General features: G+C 50.5%; 1 protein-coding gene across 1 annotated transcript in view; it reads right to left on the reverse strand.

The window, feature by feature from the left end:
* Nucleotides 1-27,336, reverse strand: part of PKHD1 (PKHD1 ciliary IPT domain containing fibrocystin/polyductin) — a 985,750-nt gene that overhangs the window by 407,409 nt on the left and 551,005 nt on the right. Inside the window, exons 49-50 of the mRNA XM_063919219.1 lie at nt 24,455-24,632; nt 6,047-6,242 (exon numbers count right to left, since the gene is read on the reverse strand). Of these exons, the coding sequence (XP_063775289.1) occupies nt 6,047-6,242; nt 24,455-24,632 (374 nt within the window). The remainder of the gene's footprint in view (nt 1-6,046; nt 6,243-24,454; nt 24,633-27,336) is intronic.

The raw sequence follows: 27,336 nt of genomic DNA on the forward strand, positions 1-27,336 counted from the left end.
GAAACCCTAAAGGCCCCGTGGTAAGCCATTGAGAACGCCAAACTGAACAACAGCGACTCAAACATGGACGATGCGACACCTCCTACCGCCCTGATGACAGCTGGCAACAAGGCCGCATCAATGGGCCGCCTCCTGCCAGGCGGCGTCGGCGCGACTCGCGCCCATCCCTTCATCGCCTTCAGCAGAATCCCACTTTTCGTCACGTCGGGGACGCCCTTTATTTTGCTGAAAAACGAAATGCCAGCCAAGTACCGGGATACCACCGCTCTGGACCTACCCGAAACATAAAGCTGCCAAATAAAAGAAAGCATCATCCGATGCCCGCTCTTACCTTGTGAATTCCGTCCTTGAACAAACTCCTACCACTCGCTCCAAGCTTGCCTGTAAGCCTTAAGCGTGGTTGGCGCGACTGACCGCAACGCTAGACCCTCCAGTCCGGCCCGATCACCTGCCAAACATAACCGGGACAATGAAAACCATGCTCGTCGGCCTCGGGTGCCAACAAACAAAATCTTTCCCACTGCCCTCGTGATAACGCGTCAGCAATTCCGTTCTCAAGCCCCGGCACGTGCTGCGCGCGGAACCACACGTTCCGACGTAGGCATGTCAACAGCAACTGCCCCAGCACCCGCAGAACGACCAGCGACTTCGCCCTCTGGTTATTAATCGCATGCACCACACCCAGATTATCACATCTAAACAAGATGCTGCGATGAGCCAGCCGATCGCCCCATACCTCCAGCGCCACCATAATGGGGAAAAGCTCTAGAAGCAAAAGGTCCGTAGTGAAACCTTTGCGATGCCAGTCCGCCGGCCACGAGGCCGCGCACCAAGATCCCTCCAGATAGCAACCGAATCCAGAGGCACCCGCTGCGTCGGTGAACAACTGCAACCTAGCGCTGTCCACCATTGGGGCCTGCCATATACACACCCCGTTGAAGTCCTCCAGGAACGAGGCCCATAGGGCCAAATCCCTCTTAATCTCTGAGGACAAACGCACGAAATGGTGTGGTCTGGCACACCCCGCAGTCGCCCTTTCTAGCTTCCGGCAGAAAACCCTGCCCATCGGGATTACCCGACAAGCAAAGTTCAACATGCCCAGCAAGGACTGCGCCTGCCGCAGTGTTACCTTACGCGACCCTTTAAACCGGCAAATAGCGTCGCGGAGCTTTACCACCTTGTCCCGAGGAAGCCGACGCGATCCCGCCACCGTGTCGATCTCAATCCCCAAAAAGGACAAACAGGAGGACGGGCCCTCTGTTTTATCCTCGGCCACAGGAACGCCGAAGTGGAAAAACAGCGCTCGGATGCTGAAAAGCAAGTCTCCGCACCGTGGTGATTTTGCCGGACCCGCGCACAGGAAGTCATCGAGGTAATGGGCGACCCCGTGACCCCCTGACGAAGACTCCTTGCACCAATGTAGAAACGTGCTAAAACGCTCGAAAATTGAGCATGAAACGGAACATCCCATCGGCAAACATTTGTCGATGAAATACTCCGCTCCAATCCAGAAACCCATAAAACGGAATGAGTCCGGATGTAATGGCAGCAACCGAAAAGCTGACTCAACATCAATCTTAGCTATGAGGGCCCCGGTCCCGTAACTGCGGACCATCTCCAACGCTTCGTCAAACGACTGATACACCACCGAGCAATGAGCCGGCGGTATTGCGTCGTTGACCGACGCCCCCGACGGGTAAGAAAGATGCTGAATGAGCCGGAAAGCGCCTGGAGTCTTCTTGGGAACCACCCCCACTGGAGAGATGACCAAGTCATCCACCGGGGGCGATAGAAACGGTCCCTCCATCCTGCCCAACCTGACCTCCTTATCCACTTTCTCCCTCAGCACTAACGGCAAGGCTCGGGCAGACTGGAGGTTTCGCTGGGCCCGCACGGACACCTCGCTCGCAACCGGCAAGCGAAAACCAAACTGAAAACCGGAAAACAAAAATTGTGCATCCTCCCTATTCGGATACAAATCCAACCACCGGCCCATAGTCTCCAATTTAATTGGTGTTGGTGCTCTGCGAAGCGCTCCCGCCCGCGGCTTGTCTGGGGTAAGTTTGCTTACCCCGGGCACCCTGCCGACTGCCTTTGAAGCAGACCTACCTGGCTTGGCCAATCCGCCTTCCGCGACGGACCCTTGGGCGGACGACCCTGCGCGGTGCCCGTCCGCCCCCGGCTTCCGGGGCTCCTCCTCCTGTTGCGAAGCCCGAGTGACCTTGAGCCAGACCTCAACGTCCTTGAACCCAAAGTCCATGACCTGCAAACCTGCTTTTCCCTGAATTCCTGGTCGTACCTACGCCACTCCGATCCCGAAGACGTGCGCTGCATGTCGTGCACGAGATGCAGGTACCGAATTATGTTCATGTGCTCGTTTGGCCTGTCCTCCAAGTAACACGCTGCGAAGACCCAAAATCCGGCCAACCAATTATCGAAGGTACGGAATGCCTCCGCCCCTATACCCTTCTTTGCGGCCGCCGCCTTATACTCCTTCTTCGCGTCCCTGGTCAAGACGAACACATCAACGAAGTCCCCACTGCGAATCTTCCTGCGGCAGCTATCTCGCAGCCCCCGCGTAACGGCAGTGTATTCGCAGCGCACGACCCCGGGCAAATCGCGCAGCTTCTTGGCCCTACGAGCTTCCTTGCTAAGCCGCTTGCGCCTCTTCCGCCTCTTCTGCTGGCCCGCTGCCCTCTTGGCGAATTTCGTCGCCCGCTTCCTTGCCCTAGTCGTGCTACTGACTGCGGACACCTGCGACGACAGAGAAGACGTAGAGGAGGAAGAGGAAGAGCTACTAGAACTAGAGCTCATGGAGGAACCCGATAACGACCGCACCCTCTCACCTGATGCCGCCGACCCCGACATGGAATCCTCCGGCGTGGCCAAATCGACGTCTTCCTCTTCGAATTCTGCCATCTCAACTTCCCCGAGATCCCCTGTAACAGAGAAAGAAGCAGAGGACCCAGCCAGCACTCGCGGCGCATGCCGAGCCCTCCGTGAGGGGGGGGTTGCCGCCGAGCACCCGTGCGCGTCCTGTCCCGGACCCCGCTCCAATTCCGCGGCGGCCGCCCCAAGCTCCCGGCAGGCGCGTGCCACTCGCTGCGCCGCCGCAGCCCTCCGACCACCGGACCCGCCTGCCACCGCAGGTTCACCGGAATTAGCAGTCGCCCTCGGGGCGGCAGTCGCAGCTAACGGCCCTAAAGCCTCCACCACAGTGGCCAGGACCGACGCCAGCGCACCGGAGGGGTCGCGACCCCCCCCCAAAACGAGGCATCGGGCCCCGAGGGACCTCCCGCCGGGGCCCCCGCGCGCGACCACGCGCCTGCCGCCCGACAGTCGGCAACCGGGCACCTAATGCCCGCTGCCCCGGTGGGAAGACGGGGGCGCCCCTGTCGGCGCCCGCGCTGTCCTCACTCTCCACCTCCAAGAACGCCCCCTCCCCCTGCGAATCGGAACTATCTCCCGCCGCTAGGGGGGAGACGCCCCGAGCATAAGCCGCGCGCGCCGCAGCCCTGCGGCCGCTGACCCATTCCCTGTCCCCCCTCCTCCCCCCGGCCTCAGGGGAGTAATTAGGGGAGACCGAGAAACCCACGGCGCAGCTGCGCGCGCCCGGGCGCGCACTGCGCCGCTCGCAGTGGGCACGGGCTCGCGCGCCTCCTGCGCGCGCCCCGTCACCGTGCGCAGCTGCACTCCGGTGCTCATACCCTACTGCCACCTGTGCCTCCCGCCTGCCCACTAAAGCCGCCTTGCCTCTCCTGTCTCCCCGGTCCCCGCCGGACTCCGGCTGCCGGGGAGTTAACTGATCCTCAGAGAGGGACAACGGGGCTGGCGGCGCCGCTGCGCGTCCCACTGAACTCCGTCACAGCTCCCCCGCCAGCCGCACTGAACATACCCGCCGCGCGAGGCCCCGAAGCATGCCCCGCGCGGCGAGCCACCGACCCCCGTCCGGCCTCCACCCCCCGCCCGGCACTCAGCTCCGGCCGCGGCAAGGGGGAAGAGACAGGGGCCGCCTGTGCAGCAGCCGCCGAGCGCCCGCTGCGGCGCGCATGCGTGCGCCCGCGGGCGCCTGACACCGCCGCTTCGCCAGGCTCTCCCGGAGGCGAGGGCTGATGCCCGTCTACCTCCGGGCGGCCTGACTGACTCTCCGGCCTACCCCACCGCCCGCGCCCACCCGGCAAAGCCGGCCTGGTCCCCAGCGGCGAGGCCGACCTGATCCGCCTAGCTGCGCTCCTGCCCGCGCCCGTGGAGGCCGCGGGGGACGGAGCCCCGTCCCCCAGACCTGCCATCCCTTCCCCCGGCCCAGCCCCACCGCCAGACGCGCGGTATCGAGCTGGGGTCCCGGCAGAACGGCGAGGGCGGGAAGCCATAGCAGCCAAAAGGAAGGGAGAGCAATTAAATACAAAGCACAAGCTGTATACCAAATATGGGGAGCTCTGCACTGCAGCACTCACCCAGCACAAGGCAATTTCACCAACCAGAGAGAGACAAAATGGCCTATCCTTCCCTATATATACTAACCCTCCCCTTTTTCCAAGGGCTGTACTTTCCTCCCAGCTAGGTCCACCCCTCACAAGATGTTTAACTCATTCCTTTCCTATGCTGTCAATTCTCTCTCCAAAGGGGCTGATTAGGGGATGATGTATCAACGAGTTTTGTCGTACACAATAAGTTGTAAAACTCATTGCGTATGATAAAACTTGTTTATAAATCAGCCCCTAAATATTGACACTATGATATTCTAAATATACTGGTAGGTTAATTGTCTCCCAACAAAAATTAACCCGTAGATAAGATGAGCCAAGTGGTTTTTATCTGCCTTCAAATTCTATGTATCTGTATTTTGTGACCTCTTCCATACATGCAGGACATCGGAGAAGCGAGGCGCAGTCTCCTTTCATACGTTACAAGAAAGACTACGTGCACATCGCAGACGCAGCAAAACGCCACTCACAGTGTACCAGACACCGGTCTGCGTAACCGCGCAGGAATTAGTTTTAAACACGTACAAAGTCGCAGATGTAGCACAACGGAACTCGGCGTGAGGAAAGCTGCGACCGCTGCATTGCAGCACTTCCTATACAGAGTCAGACACAGTTGCGCACACATATACAAGTGTCACACATTGAATTGATCAGTGTAATCTAGCAGCGTAGCTGTGCTGCATCCAGTTATTTCATTTGTGCGCTTACACAATGCCCAATTTTAAAGATTTCTCCTTGGAAATATCCCTAGTTTGCAGTATTAACCGAGATTATTGTTCCTTTTACTCTGTATATTGGATACAATTCACACAGTATAATTTTATTCTGTGAGTTTGTAAATTCATATTTACTGGAAAAGGGGGGGGGGGTGTTGTACGAGAAGTATGGGTGGAGGGGGGATGTTTCATTGTATCTGATCACAATCTTGTAATCAACAAGATGATAGCACATGTTTGCAATTTAATATTGTCAAGAGAACATGGTAAGGGATTCCCAATGACTGACATTACTCTGATGGGCAATGCTGTATTTAATCTGCACAATTGACAGGCAATGAGCAATATAACCCATCCTCCGAAAATCATACCTACTGTAATACAACAGCTCATGGGGACGCCTAGTGGCGGATCTGAGCATTACAGCGAGGTAATGAAAAAGGGTCATTTACAAAACGGGATAACTGAGGAGGAATCTCAAATGCTGTTTTGCTCCTGTCTCCTTTTGTGATGCTGTGTAATTATATCCGCACGATCGCAGCCCGTTGTACGGATAAACTCACTGATTAATCACCATGATGGTGAATACTGTCTATCGTGTGCAAAATGTTTGTAGTTGGATACTTCTGTAATTGTTTGCCGAGTGTGGGCTACAGACAGTAATGAACCCAAGTAGAAAAACGACATGCATGTTGCACAGTGTAGCTTCCACTTCCACAGACCACGAGAGAAAACTGCAGATCTGGCCCTTTCTTACATATTTAGGGGGCTGGGAGGACCCGGCGTACCATGGGCCCAAACTACTATTTATCCCTGGCAAATATAATGACAACAGAGGAAACTTACCCAGATAGGTCAGCACGCCACGTTTGCTGTCAAAGAACCAGTCACAGGCACCGCTATCCCCAAGGGTAGGAATGGATAGGTGGGGATTCCCGTCCCGCCATCCACACGTTATGGAGACATTAATGACGCTTGACAGGTTGCAGTGCCTTACATACATGTAACTCTCCTCTGCAAAATCATCAAAGGTGGCGGAATACTGTAACAGAGAGATGAGAGTCACATTACAGAGAGCAGTTACCCGGAGCAAATACCCCGGTGTCCCACTAATGGAGCACGGACCCTCTCTTGGACCCACATGCCTTTACACTTCTTCAGTCCAAATTATTGGACTCTTTTGTATGGGGGGGTGATCATCGGTATGGAAATAAATTCTTTACTTTACCCCAAAAGACTTTCTGCCCTAAATTCTGGGGCAAGCGGAGAATTTGAGAGGGGGAGTCTAAATATATAATATACGGGGGGGATTCAGAGGTGTGCGCAGTGCCAATGTCTGTGGAAAGTCTAGAACACCCTTACTACGTGTGCGCGAACCAATATGTGCGTCGACGTGAGATATTGCTATGACTTGAGATGGCGTCTGCAATCCATGGGCGTTCCAGGGTGGAGACTGAATTAAAGTGATTGCAAAGAGAGGAGGTGTCAGGGGTGTGTCATGGGAGGGTAAGGGGCATGTTATGGGAGGGTCAGGGGCATGTTATGGGAGGGTCAGGGGCATGTTATGGGAGGGTCAGGCGCATATTATGGGAGGGTCAGGGGCATGTTATGGGAGGGTCAGGGGCATATTATGGGAGGGTCAGGGGCATGTTATGGGAGGGTCAGGGGCATGTTATGGGAGGGTCAGGGGCGTATTATTAGAGGGTCAGGAGCATGTTATGGGAGGGTCAGGGGCGTGTTATGGGAGGGTCAGGAGTATATTATGGGAGGGTCAGGGGCATATTATGGGAGGGTCAGAAGCGTGTTATCGGAAGGTCAGGGGCATGTTATGGGAGGGTCAGGGGCATGTTATGGGAGGGTCAGGGATGTGTTATGGGAGGGTCAGGGGTGTGTTATGGGAGGGTCAGGGGCATATTATGGGAGGGTCAGGGGCATGTTATGGGAGGGTCAGGGGCGTGTTATGGGAGGGCCAGGGGTGTGTTATGGGAGGGTCAGGGGTGTGTTATGGGAGGGTCAGGGGCATGTTATGGGAGGGTCAGGGGCATGTTATGGGAGGGTCAGGGGCATATTATGGGAGGGTCAGGGGCATGTTATGGGAGGGTCAGGGGCATGTTATGGAAAGGTCCTGGGTGTGTTATGGGAGGGTCAGGGGCGTGTTATGGGAGGGTCAGGGGCATGTTATGGAAAGGTCCTGGGTGTTTTATGGGAGGGTCAGGGGCGTGTTATGGGAGGGTCAAAGGCGTGTTATGGGAGGGTCAGGGGCGTGTTATGGGAGGGTCAGAGGCGTGTTATGGGAGGGTCAGGGGCGTGTTATCAGAGGGTCAGGGGCATGTTATGGGAGGGTCAGGGGCGTGTTATGGGAGGGTCAGAGGCGTGTTATGGGAGGGTCAGGGGCGTGTTATCGGAGGGTCAGAGGCGTGTTATCGGAGGGTCAGGGGCATGTTATGGGAGGTTCGGGGCTGCAATGACAGCAGGCACAGTTGAGAACACAATAAGGGAGGTTGTGCACCTTGTAGAGGCTGCTCATGGAGTTGATGTTACGACCGATAGTTCATCGATGGTGGATTGATCGAATTCACCACTGCAGTTAAGCAATGCTCGCATACTGTTTGCAAAGTGGGCGTCGCAGGCTTTACTCCGCCTGTCGCACGGTAGTGCACAAGAGGAAAGCTCCAGCTGACATCTGCATATTTTCGCACTTGCAAATCTGAGAAATTGCAGCCACACATGATTTGCGGGCACCTCTGAATCAGGCTCATGGTAAAATATATCATTAGCAAGGGCACGTATAATTCTCATGGACAAATATTCCCTCTATAGTTTATAGATATATAGTATTCTTTAAGCCAGTGGTTTCCAAACTTTTTTGAATCACGGCGCCCTAGAATATCAGAATTTGTTTCACGGCACCCCTAGGCCAAAAATTTCTTATTGAAAATTTAGAAAGAAATATTACATTAAGTAGATTGCGTGTATATGTCATCCTTAAGGTCAGTTGTGTGGTGAGGGACAAGATTTGCTTCTGTTTGGCCACATATTTTATGACTGGCAGCCACCAGCACTGGTTTTGCCTATTATATTGACCATGAATAATTTGAATTGGTCCTGGACCACCAACCCAGGGCACCCCTGCAAGTGTCCCGAGGCACTCCAGGGAGCCACGGCACACAGTTTGGGAACCTCTGCTTTAAGCTGAGGTATACCGCAGTGTACTTGAAAGATTTAATCACACCATAGGCTAGTCTACAAATTACAAAGGCCCTCATTCCGAGTTGATCGCTCGCTAGCTGCTTCTAGCAGCAATGCACACACTAGGCCGCCGCCCTCAGGGAGTGTATCTTAGCTTAGCAGAAGTGCGACCGAAAGGTTAGCCGTTCTGCTATTAAATATTTTCATGCAGTTTCAGAGTGGCTCGAGACTTACTCCTAGCTTGCAATGACTGCAGTCAGTTTAGTTCCTGGTTTGACGTCACAAACACGCCCTGCGTTCGGCCAGCCACTCCCCCGTTTCTCCAGCCACTCCTGCGTTTTTAGTAGAGATGAGCGCCTGAAATTTTTCGGGTTTTGTGTTTTGGTTTTGGGTTTGGTTCCGCGGCCGTGTTTTGGGTTCGACCGCGTTTTGGCAAAACCTCACCGAATTTTTTTTGTCGGATTCGGGTGTGTTTTGGATTCGGGTGTTTTTTTAAAAAAACACTAAAAAACAGCTTAAATCATAGAATTTGGGGGTCATTTTGATCCCATATTATTATTAACCTCAAAAACCATAATTTCCACTCATTTTCAGTCTATTCTGAATACCTCACACCTCACAATATTATTTTTAGTCCTAAAATTTGCACCAAGGTCGCTGGATGACTAAGCTAAGCGACACTAGTGGCCGACACAAACACCTGGCCCATCTAGGAGTGGCACTGCAATGTCACGCAGGATGTCCCTTCCAAAAAACCCTCCCCAATCAGCACATGACGCAAAGAAAAAAAGAGGCGCAATGAGGTAGCTGACTGTGTGAGTAAGATAAGCGACCCTAGTGGCCGACACAAACACCGGGCCCATTTAGGAGTGGCACTGCAGTGTCACGCAGGATGTCCCTTCCAAAAAACCCTCCCCAATCAGCACATGACGCAAAGAAAAAAAGAGGCGCAATGAGGTAGCTGACTGTGTGAGTAAGATTAGCGACCCTAGTGGCCGACACAAACACCGGGCCCATTTAGGAGTGGCACTGCAGTGTCACGCAGGATGTCCCTTCCAAAAAACCCTCCCCAATCAGCACATGACGCAAAGAAAAAAAGAGGCGCAATGAGGTAGCTGACTGTGTGAGTAAGATTAGCGACCCTAGTGGCCGACACAAACACCGGGCCCATTTAGGAGTGGCACTGCAGTGTCACGCAGGATGTCCCTTCCAAAAAACCCTCCCCAATCAGCACATGACGCAAAGAAAAAAAGAGGCGCAATGAGGTAGCTGACTGTGTGAGTAAGATTAGCGACCCTAGTGGCCGACACAAACACCGGGCCCATTTAGGAGTGGCACTGCAGTGTCACGCAGGATGTCCCTTCCAAAAAAACCTCCCCAATCAGCACATGACGCAAAGAAAAAAAGAGGCGCAATGAGGTAGCTGACTGTGTGAGTAAGATTAGCGACCCTAGTGGCCGACACAAACACCGGGCCCATTTAGGAGTGGCACTGCAGTGTCACGCAGGATGTCCCTTCCAAAAAACCCTCCCCAATCAGCACATGACGCAAAGAAAAAAAGAGGCGCAATGAGGTAGCTGACTGTGTGAGTAAGATTAGCGACCCTAGTGGCCGACACAAACACCGGGCCCATTTAGGAGTGGCACTGCAGTGTCACGCAGGATGTCCCTTCCAAAAAACCCTCCCCAATCAGCACATGACGCAAAGAAAAAAAGAGGCGCAATGAGGTAGCTGACTGTGTGAGTAAGATTAGCGACCCTAGTGGCCGACACAAACACCGGGCCCATTTAGGAGTGGCACTGCAGTGTCACGCAGGATGTCCCTTCCAAAAAACCCTCCCCAATCAGCACATGACGCAAAGAAAAAAAGAGGCGCAATGAGGTAGCTGACTGTGTGAGTAAGATTAGCGACCCTAGTGGCCGACACAAACACCGGGCCCATTTAGGAGTGGCACTGCAGTGTCACGCAGGATGTCCCTTCCAAAAAACCCTCCCCAATCAGCACATGACGCAAAGAAAAAAAGAGGCGCAATGAGGTAGCTGACTGTGTGAGTAAGATTAGCGACCCTAGTGGCCGACACAAACACCGGGCCCATTTAGGAGTGGCACTGCAGTGTCACGCAGGATGTCCCTTCCAAAAAACCCTCCCCAAACAGCACATGACGCAAAGAAAAATAAAAGAAAAAAGAGGTGCAAGATGGAATTGTCCTTGGGCCCTCCCACCCACCCTTATGTTGTATAAACAAAACAGGACATGCACACTTTAACCAACCCATCATTTCAGTGACAGGGTCTGCCACACGACTGTGACTGATATGACGGGTTGGTTTGGACCCCCCCCAAAAAAGAAGCAATTAATCTCTCCTTGCACAAACTGGCTCTACAGAGGCAAGATGTCCACCTCATCATCACCCTCCGATATATCACCGTGTACATCCCCCTCCTCACAGATTATCAATTCGTCCCCACTGGAATCCACCATCTCAGCTCCCTGTGTACTTTGTGGAGGCAATTGCTGCTGGTCAATGTCTCCGCGGAGGAATTGATTATAATTCATTTTAATGAACATCATCTTCTCCACATTTTCTGGATGTAACCTCGTACGCCGATTGCTGACAAGGTGAGCGGCGGCACTAAACACTCTTTCGGAGTACACACTTGTGGGAGGGCAACTTAGGTAGAATAAAGCCAGTTTGTGCAATGGCCTCCAAATTGCCTCTTTTTCCTGCCAGTATAAGTATGGACTGTGTGACGTGCCTACTTGGATGCGGTCACTCATATAATCCTCCACCATTCTTTCAATGGTGAGAGAATCATATGCAGTGACAGTAGACGACATGTCCGTAATCGTTGTCAGGTCCTTCAGTCCGGACCAGATGTCAGCATCAGCAGTCGCTCCAGACTGCCCTGCATCACCGCCAGCGGGTGGGCTCGGAATTCTGAGCCTTTTCCTCGCACCCCCAGTTGCGGGAGAATGTGAAGGAGGAGATGTTGACAGGTCGCGTTCCGCTTGACTTGACAATTTTCTCACCAGCAGGTCTTTCAACCCCAGCAGACTTGTGTCTGCCGGAAAGAGAGATCCAAGGTAGGCTTTAAATCTAGGATCGAGCACGGTGGCCAAAATGTAGTGCTCTGATTTCAACAGATTGACCACCCGTGAATCCTTGTTAAGCGAATTAAGGGCTCCATCCACAAGTCCCACATGCCTAGCGGAATCGCTCCGTGTTAGCTCCTCCTTCAATGTCTCCAGCTTCTTCTGCAAAAGCCTGATGAGGGGAATGACCTGACTCAGGCTGGCAGTGTCTGAACTGACTTCACGTGTGGCAAGTTCAAAGGGCATCAGAACCTTGCACAACGTTGAAATCATTCTCCACTGCGCTTGAGACAGGTGCATTCCACCTCCTATATCGTGCTCAATTGTATAGGCTTGAATGGCCTTTTGCTGCTCCTCCAACCTCTGAAGCATATAGAGGGTTGAATTCCACCTCGTTACCACTTCTTGCTTCAGATGATGGCAGGGCAGGTTCAGTAGTTTTTGGTGGTGCTCCAGTCTTCTGTACGTGGTGCCTGTACGCCGAAAGTGTCCCGCAATTTTTCTGGCCACCGACAGCATCTCTTGCACGCCCCTGTCGTTTTTTAAATAATTCTGCACCACCAAATTCAAGGTATGTGCAAAACATGGGACGTGCTGGAATTTGCCCATATTTAATGCACACACAATATTGCTGGCGTTGTCCGATGCCACAAATCCACAGGAGAGTCCAATTGGGGTAAGCCATTCCGCGATGATCTTCCTCAGTTGCCGTAAGAGGTTTTCAGCTGTGTGCGTATTCTGGAAACCGGTGATACAAAGCGTAGCCTGCCTAGGAAAGAGTTGGCGTTTGCGAGATGCTGCTACTGGTGCCGCCGCTGCTGTTCTTGCGGCGGGAGTCCATACATCTACCCAGTGGGCTGTCACAGTCATATAGTCCTGACCCTGCCCTGCTCCACTTGTCCACATGTCCGTGGTTAAGTGGACATTGGGTACAACTGCATTTTTTAGGACACTGGTGAGTCTTTTTCTGACGTCCGTGTACATTCTCGGTATCGCCTGCCTAGAGAAGTGGAACCTAGATGGTATTTGGTAACGGGGGCACACTGCCTCAATAAATTGTCTAGTTCCCTGTGAACTAACGGCGGATACCGGACGCACGTCTAACACCAACATAGTTGTCAAGGCCTCAGTTATCCGCTTTGCAGCAGGATGACTGCTGTGATATTTCATCTTCCTCGCAAAGGACTGTTGAACAGTCAATTGCTTACTGGAAGTAGTACAAGTGGGCTTACGACTTCCCCTCTGGGATGACCATCGACTCCCAGCAGCAGCAACAGCAGCGCCAGCAGCAGTAGGCGTTACACGCAAGGATGCATCGGAGGAATCCCAGGCAGGAGAGGACTCGTCAGAATTGCCAGTGACATTGCCTGCAGGACTATTGGCATTCCTGGGGAAGGAGGAAATTGACACTGAGGGAGTTGGTGGGGTGGTTTGCGTGAGCTTGGTTACAAGAGGAAGGGATTTACTGGTCAGTGGACTGCTTCCGCTGTCACCCAAAGTTTTTGAACTTGTCACTGACTTATTATGAATGCGCTGCAGGTGACGTATAAGGGAGGATGTTCCGAGGTGGTTAACGTCCTTACCCCTACTTATTACAGCTTGACAAAGGGAACACACGGCTTGACACCTGTTGTCCGCATTTCTGTTGAATTAGTTCCACACCGAAGAGCTGATTTTTTTGGTATTTTCACCAGGCATGTCAACGGCCATATTCCTCCCACGGACAACAGGTGTCTCCCCGGGTGCCTGACTTAAACAAACCACCTCACCATCAGAATCCTCCTGGTCAATTTCCTCCCCAGCGCCAGCAACACCCATATCCTCCTCATCCTGGTGTACTTCAACACTGACATCTTCAATCTGACTATCAGGAACTGGACTGCGGGTGCTCCTTCCAGCACTTGCAGGGGGCGTGCAAATGGTGGAAGGCGCATGCTCTTCACGTCCAGTGTTGGGAAGGTCAGGCATCGCAACCGACACAATTGGACTCTCCTTGTGGATTTGGGATTTCGAAGAACGCATAGTTCTTTGCGGTGCTACTGCTTTTGCCAGCTTGAGTCTTTTCATTTTTCTAGCGAGAGGCTGAGTGCCTCCATCCTCATGTGAAGCTGAACCACTAGCCATGAACATAGGCCAGGGCCTCAGCCGTTCCTTGCCACTCCGTGTGGTAAATGGCATATTGGCAAGTTTACGCTTCTCCTCCGACAATTTTATTTTAGGTTTTGGAGTCCTTTTTTTACTGATATTTGGTGTTTTGGATTTGACATGCTCTGTACTATGACATTGGGCATCGGCCTTGGCAGACGACGTTGCTGGCATTTCATCGTCTCGGCCATGACTAGTGGCAGCAGCTTCAGCACGAGGTGGAAGTGGATCTTGATCTTTCCCTAATTTTGGAACCTCAACATTTTTGTTCTCCATATTTTAATAGGCACAACTAAAAGGCACCTCAGGTAAACAATGGAGATGGATGGATACTAGTATACAATTATGGACGGACTGCCGAGTGCCGACACAGAGGTAGCTACAGCCGTGAACTACCGTACTGTGTCTGCTGCTAATATAGACTGGTTGATAAAGAGATGTCGTAGTATGTATGTATGAAGAAGAAAGAAAAAAAAACCACGGTTAGGTGGTATACAATTATGGACGGACTGCCGAGTGCCGACACAGAGGTAGCCACAGCCGTGAACTACCGTACTGTACTGTGTCTGCTGCTAATATAGACTGGTTGATAAAGAGATGTCGTAGTATGTATGTATGAAGAAGAAATAAAAAAAACCACGGGTAGGTGGTATACAATTACGGACGGACTGCCGAGTGCCGACACAGAGGTAGCCACAGCCGTGAACTACCGTACTGTACTGTGTCTGCTGCTAATATAGACTGGTTGATAAAGAGATGTAGTAGTATGTATGTATAAAGAAGAAAGAAAAAAAAACCACGGGTAGGTGGTATACAATTATGGACGGACTGTCGAGTGCCGACACAGAGGTAGCCACAGCCGTGAACTACCGTACTGTACTGTGTCTGCTGCTAATATAGACTGGTTGATAAAGAGATGTCGTAGTATGTATGTATGAAGAAGAAAGAAAAAAAAACCACGGTTAGGTGGTATACAATTATGGACGGACTGCCGAGTGCCGACACAGAGGTAGCCACAGCCGTGAACTACCGTACTGTACTGTGTCTGCTGCTAATATAGACTGGTTGATAAAGAGATGTCGTAGTATGTATGTATAAAGAAGAAAGAAAAAAAAACCACGGTTAGGTGGTATACAATTATGGACGGACTGCCGAGTGCCGACACAGAGGTAGCCACAGCCGTGAACTACCGTACTGTACTGTGTCTGCTGCTAATATAGACTGGTTGATAAAGAGATGTAGTAGTATGTATGTATAAAGAAGAAAGAAAAAAAAACCACGGGTAGGTGGTATACAATTATGGACGGACTGTCGAGTGCCGACACAGAGGTAGCCACAGCCGTGAACTACCGTACTGTACTGTGTCTGCTGCTAATATAGACTGGTTGATAAAGAGATGTCGTAGTATGTATGTATGAAGAAGAAAGAAAAAAAAACCACGGTTAGGTGGTATACAATTATGGACGGACTGCCGAGTGCCGACACAGAGGTAGCCACAGCCGTGAACTACCGTACTGTACTGTGTCTGCTGCTAATATAGACTGGTTGATAAAGAGATGTCGTAGTATGTATGTATAAAGAAGAAAGAAAAAACAACAACGGTTAGGTGGTATACAATTATGGACGGACTGCCGAGTGCCGACACAGAGGTAGCCACAGCCGTGAACTACCGTACTGTACTGTGTCTGCTGCTAATATAGACTGGTTGATAAAGAGATGTCGTAGTATGTATGTATGAAGAAGAAAGAAAAAAAAACCACGGTTAGGTGGTATACAATTATGGACGGACTGCCGAGTGCCGACACAGAGGTAGCCACAGCCGTGAACTACCGTACTGTACTGTGTCTGCTGCTAATATAGACTGGTTGATAAAGAGATGTCGTAGTATGTATGTATAAAGAAGAAAGAAAAAAAAACCACGGTTAGGTGGTATACAATTATGGACGGACTGCCGAGTGCCGACACAGAGGTAGCCACAGCCGTGAACTACCGTACTGTACTGTGTCTGCTGCTAATATAGACTGGTTGATAAAGAGATGTAGTAGTATGTATGTATAAAGAAGAAAGAAAAAAAAAACCACGGGTAGGTGGTATACAATTATGGATGGACTGCCGAGTGCCGACACAGAGGTAGCTACAGCCGTGAACTACCGTACTGTGTCTGCTGCGACTGGATGATAAATAATGATATAAAAAATATATATATATCACTACTGCAGCCGGACAGGTATATATATTATATAATGACGGACCTGCTGGACACTGTCTGTCAGCAGAATGAGTTTTTTATAGAATAAAAAAAAAAACACCACACAAGTGAAGTCACACGACGAGTGTTTAACTTTTTCAGGCAATCACAATATAGTATACTACTAACTATACTGGTGGTCAGTGTGGTCAGGTCACTGGTCAGTCACACTGGCAGTGGCACTCCTGCAGCAAAAGTGTGCACTGTTTAATTTTAATATAATATGTACTCCTGGCTCCTGCTATAACCTATAACTGGCACTGCAGTGCTCCCCAGTCTCCCCCACAATTATAAGCTGTGTGAGCTGAGCACAGTCAGATATATAATATATACATAGATGATGCAGGCATGCAGCACACTGGGCTGAGCAGTGCACACAGATATGGTATGTGACTGAGTCACTGTGTGTACCGTTTTTTTCAGGCAGAGAACGGATATATTAAATAAAACAACTGCACTGCTGGTGGTCACTGTGGTCAGTCACTAAACTCTGCACTCTCTTCTACAGTATCAGCCTCAGGTCAATCTCTCTCTCTCTCTCCTAATCTAAATGGAGAGGACGCCAGCCACGTCCTCTCCCTATCAATCTCAATGCACGTGTGAAAATGGCGGCGACGCGCGGCTCCTTATATAGAATCCGAGTCTCGCGAGAATCCGACAGCGTCATGATGACGTTCGGGGCGCGCTCGGGTTAACCGAGCAAGGCGGGAAGATCCGAGTCGCTCGGACCCGTGAAAAAAAACATGAAGTTCGTGCGGGTTCGGATTCAGAGAAACCGAACCCGCTCATCTCTAGTTTTTAGCTGGCACGCCTGCGTTTTTTAGCACACTCCCGGAAAACGCTGAGTTGCCGCCCAGAAACACCCATTTCCTGTCAATCACACTACGATCACTCGAGCGATGGAAAAACGTTGTTCGACCTTGTGTAAAACTGCATAGTTTTGTGTGAAATGACGATTTTTAGCCTGATCGCTAAGCTGCGAAAATCGGCAGCGAGCGATCAACTCGGAATGAGGGCCAATGTGCAGCAAACATACAACTTGCATAAAGGAGCGCTGCAGTGCATCACCATCTGCTGGCCATGACTGGTACTGCGGCTTGTTCGCTTTTTCAGCTTGAGGCTTAAGGGGGTTCCAGCCTTGTTTATAACCCCTGATCACATCACTATAAGTTTTTAATAGGGTGATGAACTGACCACAGTTACTATATCATAATACAAGCCTGGAATTTCCCAAAGAAATATGCTAAGAAATTAAATAAAAAAATCTTGCCTGAGCTCGGTGCCTGAGTAGCCAATGACACTCAGTGCTAATTGCACCTACCCCACAATGTCTGTTCCTCGAATATAGAGTTACCTACAAAGTGCCACTTCTCATTAGGGATGGCCATCGGTGGGTATAAAGCATACTTGCCTACACTCCTGGTTCCTGCGGGAGACACCAGATTTTTGGGGTATTCCCCGCACCCTGGCCAACCCACCCGCATTCTACCCACTTCCTAGTAAAGCGTGCAGAATGCGGAGATAAATGCACTGAATCTGCGGTCCCTGTGGAGGGGCGGTGCCTAATGACGCGAGTCTATGCTAATCGCGTCATTATAGCCCCCCACCAATGCAAATGTTAGCCAATAGCAGCATTTCCTGCTAGGGGTGGGGCCTAATTACACAATTAAAATGGCTCCGACCCCGTCGCTGCCCACATGCTTCTTCTCTCCGGGCATCTCGATAATCCAGGCCACAAAAATCCATTGCTGGACTATGGGCCTAATTCAGAGTTGATTGCAGCAGGCTATTTGTTAGCAGTTGGGCAAAACCATGTGCACTGCAGGTGGGGCAGATGTAAGATGTGCAGAGAGAGTTAGATTTGGGTGGGGTGTGTTCAAACTGAAATCGAAATTGCAGTGTAAAAATAAAGCAGACAGTATTTACCCTGCACAGAAACAAAATAACCCACCCAAATCTAACTCTCTCTGCACATGTTATATCTGCCCCACCTCCAGTGCACATGGTTTTGCCCATTACCTAACAAATTTGCTGCTGCGATCAACTCTGAAATACTCCATATGTGCCACGATGGTGTAGAACCACTGGATCTCCACCATCGATGGTAAACCTATCCACCCCTGGTGGTTAACTATCATTGGTTGTCAAACATCAAATACTTCTCATCTGTATTATATTTGTACTGTAGCTCTTAGTGAAAAACCTTTATGGCGCTAGGCTGTCAGAGGTCACGGCATGCCGTGGCTGTTTGAATACTGCTAGCAGTGTGGAAAGTGAACGTGGCGGTAGTGATGTGGAGAGAGTTTCCAGCATAGTTGCCTACCTTGCTGCACCATCCTCCGGGACGCTGCAGCTTGGTAGGCTAATGGGGGCGTGTCCAGCGGAAATGTGGGAGGTCCAGGGGCGTGGTCGATGGGGAAAGTGAGCGGGCCAGGGGCGTGGCACCATAGTCACGTCATCGTAGTCCCGCCCCTGCTAGACAGTGCCGAGAAAACAGGCACTGTACAGCGAGGGGCGGAGCTACGATGATGCGATTCGCCCTCTGCTGTGTAAGACAAGGGGACAGTTGAAGAGATAAAGGCAAGTCAGATGTAAAAAAATAAACATAGCGTGCGCACCGGTATACAGTGTTGTGTAATCTATGCAGCCGACCGACCCTATGCAATCATCATCATCTAGCGCAGGGGTGTCCAACCTTTCACCTTCCCTGGGCCACATTAGAAGATGAAAATTTGGTTTGGGCCGCACATAAAATAAAATAACCTGATCATCCAAAAAAAACATAGAAAACATAGTTAACATATTAAACTTACTTGGAAATGAAGTTAGTGAGATGTTTGACATTGTTTCTCAGCCACCAATGCATACCCCCCCCCACACGCACACTGTAGTCCTCTTCCTCTCCTCCTCCTCCTCTCCCTCCCCCCCCCCCCCCTCCACACTGTGCTTCTTCAAGGGCCCACAAATTTCTCCCGCTGGGCTGAGCTCCGTGCTGCTGTCACGTATGCCACTATGCAGTAGAGGAGGGCTACACTGTGACTGACAGCGGACCCCAAACCCCCCCCCTCCCGGACACATTGTACTGCAGTGGCATCTGACTTCATCCTCGTTACCCCCTCCCCCCGAACCAATCTGTACTGTGGAGTTTAGACACTGCCGGCCTCATTTTACTGCTGCAGCGCTGGACATCAAGTCCATCCCAGCTCCCAAGAAACCCCCCGGACACTGTATTGCGGCGTGGCACTGGACTTCAGACCAGAACCTCCCTTCCCCCGACACTGTACAGCGGTTCAGACCTCCTCTCCCCCCCCCCCCCCCCCCCCCCCGGGACACTGTACAGCGGCGCGGGCCGTGGCCACGGACTTCAGATCCCGATTCCCCCCCCCGGACACTGTACAGCGGCGCGGGCCGTGGCCACGGACTTCAGATCCCGATTCCCCCCCCCGGACACTGTACAGCGGCGCGGCCACGGACTTCAGACACCCCCCCCCCCCCCCCCCCCCGGCTCACTTACGGGTTCTTGTAGAACCAATTTCTCCGCTGGGCTCCTCTACTCTCATGCTGCTCAGTCACGTGTGCCGCTATGCAGCGGGGGAGGGCTACACTGTGACTGACAGCGGAGAGGGCGTGAGCTGGTGCTGGTCCCAGCGGCAGCAATCCAATCAGGATGTGCTGACAGCCTGCTGGGGCCGGCTCAGCTTCACATGTGGTGTCCGTACTCTGCATAAAAAAATAAATGGATGGGGCGGGTGAAGCGCGCTGGCGTCACCGTTGTGATGTGCCCCGGCCGCAAGCGCCAGCAGTGTAACTTGAAACTTTAGAATTTCTTAAAAAATTAAAAATTGCACTGGGCCGCATTACTAGCCGACCTGGGCCGCATGCGGCCCGCGGGCCGCAGGTTGGACAAGCCTGATCTAGCGTTTCACATACTATAAACACACAGGAGCGTTTTAAATGAGCAGGGGGGCGGTGGTCAGACTCTGGGGACTATTCATGAAGCAGTGAAAAGTGTGGAGGAGTGAGTCTGTGGAGAAGTTGCCCATGGCAACCAATCAGTTGCTCCTTACAATTGTATAGTATGCAAATTATAAATGTTACGTCAATGCTGATTGGTAGGCAACTTCTCCACTGGCTCACTTCTCCACACTTTTCACTGCTTCATGAATAGACCCCTCTGTGTGGTCCCCCTCCTCTCTGTGGTGCTGTAGACTCTGTGAATGTGGGGAGGTCTCTGAAAACATGGTGTCGCCATGTTCCTGAAGACAAACCTGTACTGCAAATGCACAGATTGGTGGGAAAATGGCCGCCACACCATTCTTTCCAAACTTTTCTTAAGATACAATTTTGAAAAACTTTTATAGGTTCTTCATTCACGTCTACAGTGCTGTACATTAACCCTTCCAGTGCCATGGAGTGCATGGAGGTATGTAGGGGACCCAGCCATGCATGGAATCTATATCTATAACTAGCAGCGGTAGTTAGGGGCAGGTGGATGATCCAGGGAATTTATCTGTCTGTCACGTTGGGGTGAAGATTCTTCATGCTCCATGTAAGCATTAGTAACATTACGGTTATACCCAGTGGCGGCTCTAGAGGTGGGGTCCAAAATTCAAATAGGAGGAGTCACACCAACTGCCAGCAGGTCCAGCCGGTGATGTGTGGCAGCGGTTGGAGTGGCAGTTGGAGGCAGTTGGTGTGGCTCCCCTATTTGAATTTTGGACTGTGTTGCAGCCCCGCCTCTGGTTATTTGCTTCTATGTATCATTTACATTTGCGCAGACTCCCTTCCCGCATACTGCAGTCCTCTGTAAACCGTTCTACCTCCCAGTCATTAGGTCGACCCACTTAGGATGACAGTCATTAGGTCGACCACTATTGGTCGACATGCATTAGGACGACATGGTCACTAGGCCGACGTGGTTATTAGGTCGACATGAGTTTTTTTTAGTTTTTTTGGTGTAGTTTTCTTCGTAAAGTGACGGAGAACCCCAATTAGTGCACCGTGTCCCCTCGCATGGTGAGCGAACTTCGGGCAAGGTGCCTCGCTCCGCTGCCGCTGCGCTTGACACAGGTTACTATTCCCAATCGTAGTCCACATGGATCGTAAAGTGTGAAAAAGTTAAAAAAATGGAGAAAAAAAAGTGAAAAACACGTCAACCTTTTTCCACGTCGACCTAATGACCATATCCCGCCCATTGCTTGTAACCGATGCCATGAAATCACCTGTGAATGTGAGTAATGTGCAGCAGTTCCTGTGTGACGGTGGATTCCCTATATATACTGTATGGGGGATGTGCACGTGCCCCAGTATCCAGCCAAGTAGACAACTCTAGAAGTCTTTATTATGTGTCTGAAGTCAGCAGTCATGTCACACACAGAATTGGCTGTAAGACATTATCCGTGTTCCCCCCAGTCCCATGTTCACCGCTGACACTGTGTGTTAGCTTCAATATAGTCATCGTGGCTTCATCAAGCAGTGTGGCTGACAGCTGTCACCACTGACATTGGCGGGGGGTGTGGTGACATTCCTGTTATCTCATACACATACTGTACAGAGAACATCTGCCCTACATGTTCATATGTAGCCAAGTCTTTTTCCATATGTGTGTGTGTGTGTGTGTGTGTGTGTGTGTGTGTGTGTGTGTGTGTGTGCTCTGTGTGTGTGTGTGTGTGTGTGTGTGCTGTGTGTGTGTGTGTGTGTGTGCTATGTGTGTGTGTGCTCTGTGTGTGTGTGTGTGTGTGTGTGTGTGTGTGTGTGCTCTGTGTGTGCGCTCTGTGTGTGTGCTGTGTGTGTGTGCTATGTGTGTGTGCTATGGGGGGTCATTCCGAGTTGATCGCTAGCTGCATTAGTTCGCCGTGCAGCGATGAGGCAAAAATACGGCACTTCTGTGCATGCGTATGCGGCGCAATGCGCACGCGCGATGTACTATTACAGCGAAGGATGTAGTTTCACACAGGGTCTAGCGATGCTTTTCAGTTGCACTGGCTGCCGCAGAGTGATTGACATAAAGTGGGCGTTTCTGGGTGTCAACTGACCGTTTTTAGAGAGTGTTCGAAAATTTGCAGGCGTGTCTGAAAAAACGCAGGCGTGGCTGGGCGAACGCAGGGCGGCTGTGTGACGTCAAAACAGGAACTGAACAGTCTGAAGTGATCGCAAGCGCTGAGTAGGTTTTGAGCTACTCTGAAACTGCACAAAAAAACTTTGTTGCCGCTCTGCGATCCTTTCGTTCACACTTCTGCTAAGCTAAGATACACTCCCAGTGGGAGGCGGCATAGCGTTTGCACGGCTGCTAAAAACTGCTAGCGAGCGATAAACTTGGAATGACCACGTGTGTGTGCGCTATGTGTGTGTGTGTGTGCACTGTATGTGTGTGCAAAAAAAACCAATCAAAGTGTGGGTGCTAAAAGGTTTTCTATACAATAACAGTGAAAATTCTTATTGACTTTCTGAGATAAAGTATTTCAAAGTGAAGACCCCGCCCCTCCTTTGGGAACTTCGGGGGTAATTCCAAGTTGATCGCAGCAGGAAATTTTTTAGCAGTTGGGCAAAACCATGTGCACTGCAGGGGGGGGGCAGATATAACATGTGCAGAGAGAGTTAGATTTGGGTGGGTTATTTTGTTTCTGTGCAGGGTAAATACTGGCTGCTTTATTTTTACACTGCAATTTAGATTGCAGATTGAACTCACCCCACCCAAATCTAACTCTCTCTGCACATGTTATATCTGCCCCCCCTGCAGTGCACATGGTTTTGCCCAACTGCTAAAAAATTTCCTGCTGCGATCAACTTGGAATTACCCCCTTCATCAGGACATCCACCAAGGTCCAGTCTAACATGAGATGCAGAAAGGCTCAGCCAGGCACCAACAGTGTGCAAAGCCCTATATCATGTGTATGGATCACTGATCCCTATGCTAACTGGCCATTAGCTGCGGACATTACAGGGACCAGTGCTCTGAAGTCATCCAATCATTTTAATAACTGGAACATTGCACATAGAATCAGGCACACCTCCCAATGGCACTGTTTGTCAGAACAGGCAGCAATTTTGTACCTCCCTTGGCGTTTCTATAAAATGTGGGTGCAATTTTACAGTTCTGGGGTTGTGGCGCTTGGGTGTGATGTCATAGCCAAGTACTAAGCTCCCAGCATAACTACATCACTGACATGGAGGAGCCCCAGCCAACAGATTTGCATGGAAGGAGCTGTCAGTCTGCTTTGGCGCACCCTAGGGGGGCTTTATAAAGCATTAGATGAGTGATATTATATATTCTTTCAGTCACTCATTCAGTGTTTGGCTCCTCCGAACCAATGGCGTCCTCCTCAGCGGTTGCCTAATTGTGGAGCCAACCCTGAGCATCTTCTACAGCTCACTATAGGCCCAAATGTATTAAGCCTTAAAAAGTGATAAAGAGGAGACGGATAAAGAGAGATAAAGTACCAGACAATCAGCTCCTAACTGTCATTTTTCACACACAGGGGCAGATGTATTAAGCCTGGAGAAGTGATAAAAGCAGTGATAAGTGGAAGGTGATATGCAGCAGCCAATCATTACAGGTTTGAAAAATGACAGTTAGGAGCTGATTGGCTGGTGTGTTATCACCTTCCACTTATCACTGCTTTATCACTTCCCCAGGCTTAATACATCTGCCTCACAGTCTGTTACATAGCAGTTAGGAAGCTATTGGCTGGTCATTTATAGGTTATGGATCAATGGGTGGACACGGATTAGGTCGACCGCTATTGGTCAACATTGACATGGTCAACATGGGAAAGGTCAACACATAAAAAGGTAAACATGACATTTTTAAACTTTTTGGGTGTCTTTTTGGCGTAACATGATCGGGAACCCCAATTAGTGCACCGCTTCCCCTTGCATTGCTCGCTTCGCAGGTTACTATTCCCAATTGTAGTACACGCATATAGTAATGTAAAGAAAAAGTAAAAAAAAAATCACATTTTTTAAAAAAAAGTCATGTCGACCTTTCACGTGTCGACCTGCCCCACGTAGACCATTGTAACATGTTGACCATGTCAATGTCATCCTATAGTGTTCAACCCATTGACTGTCGACCTAATATCTGAATACCATCGTTTATCACTCTTTTGGGGTTATTCAATTGTTTGAAAAGTCAGTTGGGTGTCTGTTTTTTCCTATCTCATAGACAGGACACCCAACCGACTTTTCAAACAATTGAATACCCCCCTTTATTCGTCTCCACTTTATCACTTTCTAAGGCTTAATACATTGGGCCATGTTTCTTTTTATAACGTTGCTCTTAAAAAGTAAATGTTGTTTCTGCACACCTGCGCAATACTAAGTGGCGGATGCCTAATCCGTGCTACGCATGAGACCTCTCTTCTGCAAACACTGTCATCTCACCCCATAGACCTTCAGGGCACTTTAGCAAACTCGCAGTGATGGAGGTTACAAATCTGGACGTGCTCTGTGCACACTGGCGTCATCTATATTGGTGCAGGGTGCACTGTGTACACAGACCATTGTGTGGCGGGGACTGCGCACTGCACAACCAGCACCCAGAATGGTATTACTGATTGGTACTATGGTAATGTACTTACACGTAGATCGCCGTCCATGTCCGGAGAATGGAATAGAACGGTGTACGTCTCTTTATCCAGCAGCAGGGCCTGCCAGCCGAACAGGTTGGACAGAGTGTCTGGAACGTAGTTCACAGTGGTCGTCTGATTCATGGTGTTAATGACCGTCACACTGTAAGGGTCCCTGGGAGCTCTTCCCCTAGTACCAATAAACAGAAAGAGGGACAGTCACACACTGACAGCAGCCACAGTGGTCTGGCCATACATTGTGCATGACCTTCTGCAATAAGGGGGAGATTGATCAAGTCTTGGAGAGTGATAAAATGGAGAGAGACAAAGTACCAACCAATCAACTTCTGTCATTGTTCAAACACAACCTGTAACATGACAGCTAGGAGCTGATTGGCTGATGCTTTATCTCTCTCCACGCTTTGATCAATCTCCCCGAGCTGCAGGATGAATGAGCGTGGCTACATCTATAGGTCTGATGTCCTGTATTACAGAAACTGCACTTTGGGGCAAACTACAGCTTGTTACATGATAATTATGCATCTTTCATAGGCTCACGAATCAAACATTTGGAAACCCTCCAGAGATCCTGCATGTGCCCCTATGCGGTTAGATGACATCCGGATCAATCCGTGCCAGCGATCTCCATCTGTGGGCCTAATTCATGTTTGTAAATAAAGCAAAAAAGCACACAAATGCGCAAAACCATACTGCACTGCAGGTGGGGCAGATGTAATATGTGCAGAGAGAGTTAGATTTGGGTGGCTTTTATTTTTTTCTGTGCAGGGTAAATACTGGTTGCTTTTGCATGAGCCCACACATGTTAGACAGCTTTATTTTTTCACTGCAATTTAGATTTCAGTTTGAACACACCCCACCCAAATCTAACTCTCTCTGCACATGTTACATGTGCCCCACCTGCAGTACAGCATGGTGTTGCCCATTAGTGTGCTTTTCTGCTTTACTTGCAAACATGAATTAGGCCCCATGTGTGGATACCTGGGCCCTCATTCCGAGTCGTTCGCTCTGTATTTTTCATCGCATCGCAGTTAAATTCCGCATAGTGCGCATGCGCAATATTCGCACTGCGACTGCGCCAAGTATCTTTGCTATGAAGATAGTATTTTTACTCACGGCTTTTTCCTCGCTCCGGCGATCGTAATGTGATTGACAGGAAATGGGTGTTACTGGGCGGAAACACGGCGTTTTATGGGCGTGTGGCTGAAAACGCTACCGTTTCCGGAAAAAACGCAGGAGTGGCCGGAGAAACGGGGGAGTGGTTGGGCGAACGCTGGGTGTGTTTGTGACGTCAAACCAGGAACGACAAGCACTGAACTGATCGCACAGGCAGAGTAAGTGTGGAGCTACTCTAAAACTGCTAAGTAGTTTGTGATCGCAATATTGCGAATACATCGGTCGCAATTTTAAGATGCTAAGATACACTCCCAGTAGGCGGCGGCTTAGCGTGTGAAACTCTGCTAAATTCGCCTTGCGACCGATCTACTCGGAATGAGGGCCCTGATACAGTGCATGCACAGAAGCCCATTTCATTCTTTGACGCATGTACAGTATGCCAAAATACCTTGGCGCCTTGCGACTTGCAAATGACCTGAAATCGGTTCCATTGTGTGCATTGTACATTTTGGAGGAAAGGGCTTGTTTGTATACACATGGACCAACTAGAAGGACAGTGCATCACAGTGTTTGCAAATACCCACATGTAGTATACAGTAGAGCGGCACTGCCAGATATAGACTAGTTGGTAACCAGTGGTGCCCTCATGCCCAATGCCATACATCTATTTACAGATGTGTCCTCTTACATCCTTGCTTCAGTCCCGCTAAACAGCCCTTCTAGTTGCGCCATCCCATGGCGGGACTCAGTAGCGCAGAGCATCTTTTTTGCGTCTTTTACCGTGAAAATGTATCTTAGACGCAATGTAATGCAATAGGATGCACGAGCAGCTTCTGCTGATTCAAATGATATGCAGCATGCCTATATTCTGTGTGTAATAGCGGCTATACTGTATCTGCATCCAAAATGAAACGTTACAGTGTTTTCTAGGAAAACACTGTAGCAGAGCATTTCGTATGCAGATACAGTCACAACCACACCCAGAATATAGACATGCTGCATATCATTTTAATCAGCAGATGCTGCTCGTACATCCTATTACATTACATTGCGTCTAAGACGCATTTTTCTTGAAAAAAACGTAAAAAAAAAAGATGCTTGGCGCTATTGAGACACACGGCACTCACGTATTATGTGTAACGTGACTAGAGGCGTAACTAATGGGTTCGAGCAGGGCACATGCCCTGGACGCCTTGGCAGGCCCAGCAGAGAGGAGTGCCGGCGGCGGCAAGGGCATCATGTCCACTCGCCCTCGCTACTGTTCCTCTGCTCCCAGGCCATCCCCCATCCCGCTGCTATGTGATGATGTGAGGGGAGGAGAGCGCAGCACCTCTCCTACCCCTCAATGTGCTCAGTGTCTGCCAGGTGACGGTCTCCACTCTCTGGCGGCAGCGGGGAGAGTCTCCTTGGTTTGGTAGCCAATCAGAGCTCGCGGACCAGCTTCTGATTGACTGCCGGTCCGCGAGCTCTGATTGGCTAATGAACCGGCGCCAAGAAGATACCCGCAGTCAGGAGACGGAGAACGGACTTCATGGTGCGTTGAGGCCGGGCAGGAGAGGTGCTGTGCTCTCCTCCCCTCACATTATCACATACTGTAGCAGCAGCCAGCGGTGAGCAGGGAGCGGGGAGAGGGGGGTCACAATGTGTATCTGGCACTGGCACTGTGGGGCAATGTGTATCTCTGTGGGGCAATGTGTATCTGGCACTGGCACTGTGGGGCAATGTGTATCTCTGTGGGGCAATGTGTATCTGGCAGTGGC

Source organism: Pseudophryne corroboree, chromosome 4, assembly GCF_028390025.1.
Source record: "Pseudophryne corroboree isolate aPseCor3 chromosome 4, aPseCor3.hap2, whole genome shotgun sequence".
In the NCBI taxonomy this organism is placed as follows: domain Eukaryota; kingdom Metazoa; phylum Chordata; class Amphibia; order Anura; family Myobatrachidae; genus Pseudophryne; species Pseudophryne corroboree.